Source organism: Salvelinus sp. IW2-2015, unplaced genomic scaffold (genome assembly GCF_002910315.2).
Source record: "Salvelinus sp. IW2-2015 unplaced genomic scaffold, ASM291031v2 Un_scaffold2879, whole genome shotgun sequence".
NCBI lineage: Eukaryota > Metazoa > Chordata > Actinopteri > Salmoniformes > Salmonidae > Salvelinus > Salvelinus sp. IW2-2015.
Genome location: NW_019944179.1, coordinates 83,494 through 87,867, shown reverse-complemented (window position 1 = coordinate 87,867; position 4,374 = coordinate 83,494). Strand labels below are relative to the sequence as shown.

At 44.3% G+C, this 4,374-nt stretch overlaps 1 protein-coding gene across 1 annotated transcript; it reads left to right on the top strand.

The window, feature by feature from the left end:
* Positions 1 to 2,416: 2,416 nt before the first annotated feature.
* Positions 2,417 to 4,273, top strand: LOC112074931 (histone deacetylase 6-like). The gene is made up of 3 exons (XM_024142008.2): positions 2,417 to 2,740; positions 3,212 to 3,414; positions 4,213 to 4,273. Exons 1-3 carry the CDS (start codon positions 2,591 to 2,593, stop codon positions 4,271 to 4,273), a joined length of 414 nt encoding a protein of 137 aa, XP_023997776.1. The 5' UTR covers positions 2,417 to 2,590.
* Positions 4,274 to 4,374: the final 101 nt, after the last annotated feature.

The following is a 4,374-nucleotide window of genomic DNA, read 5'->3' as shown; positions in this document are numbered from 1 at the left end:
AAAAAAAAAATTATGAGTCATGTAGAGTAAAGGTAGTTGAGGTAATAGTGACATGTACAGTTGAAGTCTGCAGTTTACATACACCTTAGCCAAATACATTTAAACTCAGGTTTTCACAATTTCTGACATTTAAACCTGGTACAATTCCCTGTCTTAGGTCAGTTAGGATACACTTTATTTTAAGAATGTGAAATGTCAGAATAATAGTAGAGAGATGATATTTTAGCTTTTATTTTCTTTCAATCACATTCCCAGTGGTTAGAATGTATTTGGTAGCATTGGCTTTAAATTGTTTAACTTGGGTCAAACGTTTCGGGTAGCCTTCCACAAGCTTCCCACAATAAGTGGGTGAATTTTGGCCCATTCCTCCTGACAGAGCTGGTGTAACTGAGTCAGGTTTGTAGGCCTCCTTGCTCGCAAACACTTTTTCAGTTCTGCCACACAATTTCCATAAGATGGGTCAGGACTTTGTGATGGCCACTCCAATACTTGACTTTGTTGTACTTAAGCCATTTTGCCACATCTTTGGAGTATGCTTGGGGTCATTGTCTATTTGGAAGACCCATTTTCGACCAAGCTTTAACTTCCTGACTGATGTCTTGAGATGTTGCTTCAATATATCCACATAATTTTCCTCTCTCATGATGCCATCTATTTTGTGAAGTGCACCAGTCCCTGCAGCAAGCACCACAACATGATGCTGCCACCCCGTGCTTCACGGTTGGGATGGTGTCTTCGGCTTGCAACGACACCCCCTTTTTTCCTCCAAACATAACGATGGTCATTATGGCCAAACAGTTCTATTTTTGTTCATCAGACAGAGGACATTTCTCCAAAAAGTACAATCTTTGTCCCCATTGCAGTTGCAAACCGTAGTCTGGCTTTTTTATGGCGGTTTTGGAGCAGTGGCTTCTTCCTTGCTGAGTGGCTTTCAGGTTATGTTATATAGGAACTTGTTTTACTGTGGATATAGATACTTTTGTACCTGTTTCCTCCAGCATCTTCCACAGGTCCTTTGCTGTTGTTCTGGAGATTGATTTGCACTTTTTCACACAAAGTACTTCATCTCTAGGAGACAGAACGGTCTCCTTCCTGAGGGTATGACGGCTGCGTGGTCCATGGTGTTTATACTTGCGTACATTGTTTGTACAGATGAACGTGGTACTTCAGGCGTTTGGAAATTGCTCCAAGGATGAACCAGACTTGTGGAGGTCTACAATTTTTTTTCTGAGGTCTTGGCTGATTTCTTTGATTTTCCCATGTTGTCAAGCAAAGACGCTCTGAGTTTGAAGGTAGCCTTGAAATACATCCACAGGTACACCTCCAATTGACTAAATAATGTCAATTAGCCAGAAGCTTCTAAAGCCATGACATCATTTTCTGGAATTTTCAAGCTGTTCAAAGGCAAGTCAACTTAGTGTATGTAAACTTCTGACCCACTGAAGTGATACAGTGATATAAGTGATCTGTCTGAAACAATTGTTAAAGCTTGTGTATGCACAAGTAGAGTCTAACGACTGCCAAAACTATAGTTTGTTAACAAGAAATGTGTGAGGTGGTTGAAAAACGAGTTTTAATGACTCCAATCTAAGTGTATGTAAACTTCGACTTCAACTGTAGGTAGGGGTAAAGTGACAAGTCAATCAGGATAGATAATTACAGAGTAGCAGCTGTGTGTGTCGTTAATGTAACAAATAACATGGGGTCCTGTAAATTGTCCGGTAGCTATTTGATTAATTGTTCGTCGTCTGATGGCTTGGGGATAGAAGCTGTTTAGGAGCTTTTTGGTCCTAGACTTGCGCTCTGGTACCATTTGCCGTGGGTAGCAGAGAGAACAGTTTATGGCTCGGGTGGCTGAGTACGTTTTTTGGGGGGGGGGGGGGGGGGGGGGGGGGGGGGTCTTCCTCTGACACCTTCTGGTATAGAGGTCCTGGATGACAGTGAGCTTGGTCCCAGTGATGTACTGGGCTCTACCACTACCACTAGTGTTGAATCACTACTATGTGATGCTTACCTCGGATGCCAAGCACTTGCATCATTTATTTTTAATTTTTTAACCTTTATTTTAACTAGGCAAGTCAGTTAAGAACAAATATTATTTACAATGACGCCTACCAAAAGGCAAAAGGCCTCTGTAGAATTATTGAGGATGTGAAGGCCATTGCTAAATCTTTTCAGCCTTCTGAGGGCGAAGAGACATTGTCGTGGTATGCGAATTTGAGTGGGGGTCGGGGAGTCTGGGAATGGTGTGTATGTGAGCCATGACCAGCCTTTCAAAGCATTTCATTCATTCAGCGATAGTCATTTAGAACAGGTTTTACTTGGTGTTCTTGTGCACAGGGACTATGGACTATGGTGGGTCTGTTTGAAACATGCAGGTATTACAGACTGGGTAACGTGTACGTTGTATTTAATGATCTTGAGGACGATGTGCCCATAATGCTGTTGGTCTGTTTTCTTCCGGGGTGAAGCCAAAGACACATTTCCACATTACGTGGACAATACATAACATTTTATTTTTCTCCAATAATWATTATTTCAAATGTTGTAATTCTGTGATTGTGTCTGTAGCTTGAAGCACATAGCCAAGATGAAGGAAACCGAGGGGATGAAGACGAGAGACCTACACAGACTGGGAGAAGAGTACAACTCCATCTTCATCAGTACTGAGAGCTACAGGAGCGCCCGGCTGGCTGCTGGGGCCTGCTTTAATGCAGTACAGGCTGTTCTGACYGGACAGGTTAAACACTACCTCCATCACGTTAACCTCTAACCCTGCTGTGTCCAGGAAATGTTCAAGTTAGGCACTCAGGCTTCCTTTTGTGAGGACATGGTTTCCTGAATGAATTACTTTTAAAGCCACACGTTCCCGAAATGCTTTTTTTGCGAAGCTTATATGAAGGCCTTACGAAGTGTTTTTAAATGCTTCGTAAAGTCTTTTGAAGTTGATGTTTTTTGAAAGAGCCATCTATTAGTCAACATGGTTTTATTATCACACTTAGTGTTGCACAATTCCCCTAACTTCCCCCAAGTAACCAGGTTTCCCAGCAATCCTGGTTGTAGGATTCCTGGACTTCCTGATTATACCCTCCTGATTCCACGTATTTTCCAACTGGGATTATTTTTTGGAAAACTAGGGAATTTGGGGGGGGGAAGTTCCTGGAATTTCGCAACCCTAATTATCAGACGGTTGTATGTCCGCCCCCCCCAGGTCCGTAATGGCGTGGCCATCGTGCGCCCCCCTGGTCACCATGCCGAGAAGGARGCTGCCTGTGGGTTCTGTTTCTTCAACACTGCCGCCCTGACTGCCCGATACGCCCAGTCCATCTCCCAGCAGCCTCTGCGGGTCCTCATCCTGGACTGGGATGTTCACCATGGCAACGGAACACAGCACATCTTCGAAGAGGATGACAGGTACCTAGCCATGCCTATTCCATATCTGGTGCACTGCTTTTGACGAGGGTCCAAAGGGGTTCCGCTGTGTCTGTCCCCTGTTCCTCTGTCCTAATGTCTGTCCTCTGTCCTAATGTCTGTCCTCTGTCGCTAATGTATGTCCTCCTGTCCTAATGTCTGTCTCTGTCCTAATGTCTGTCCTCTGTCCTAATGTCTGTCCTGCTGTCCTCATGTCTGTCCTCTGTCTATATGTCTGTCCTCATGTCCTAATGTCTGTCCTCTGTGCCTAGATGTCTGTTCCCTGTTCCCTCTGTCCCTTAATGTCTGTCTCTGTCCTATGTCTGTCCTCTGTCCTAATGTCTGTTCCTAATGTCTGTCCTACTCTGTTCTAATGTCTGTCTACCATGTCTGTCCCTCTGTCTAATGTCTGTCCTACATGTCTGTCCTCTGTCCTAATGTCTGTCCTAATGTCTGTCCCTAACTCTGTTCCTAATGTCTGTCCTAATGTCTTGTCCTCTGTCCTAACGTCTGTTCCAAATCGTCTGTCCTAATGTCTGTCCCTACCTCTGTCCTATTGTCTGTCCTAATGTTGTCCTGACTTTCTGTCCTAATATGTCTGTCCTAATGTCTGTCCTAAATGTTGTCCTCTGTCCTAATGGTCTGTCATAAATGTCTGTCCTAATGTCTTCCCCTAATGTCCTGTCCCTACTCTTCCTCCCGTTGTCCTGTACATCTCCTAACTAACTCTAACCCTCTCCCTTCCATCCAGTGTCCTCTAATCTCCCTAACTAACTCTAAACCCTCTCCTCTTCCATCCAGTGTCCTCTACATCTCCCTACTAACTCTAACCCTCTTCCTCTTCCATCCAGTTGTCCTCTAACATCTCCCTAACTGAACTCTAACCCTCTCCCCTCTCCTCCAGTGTCTGCTACTCTCCTAACTAACCTAACCTCGTCCCCTCCCTCCAGTGGTCCTCTACAT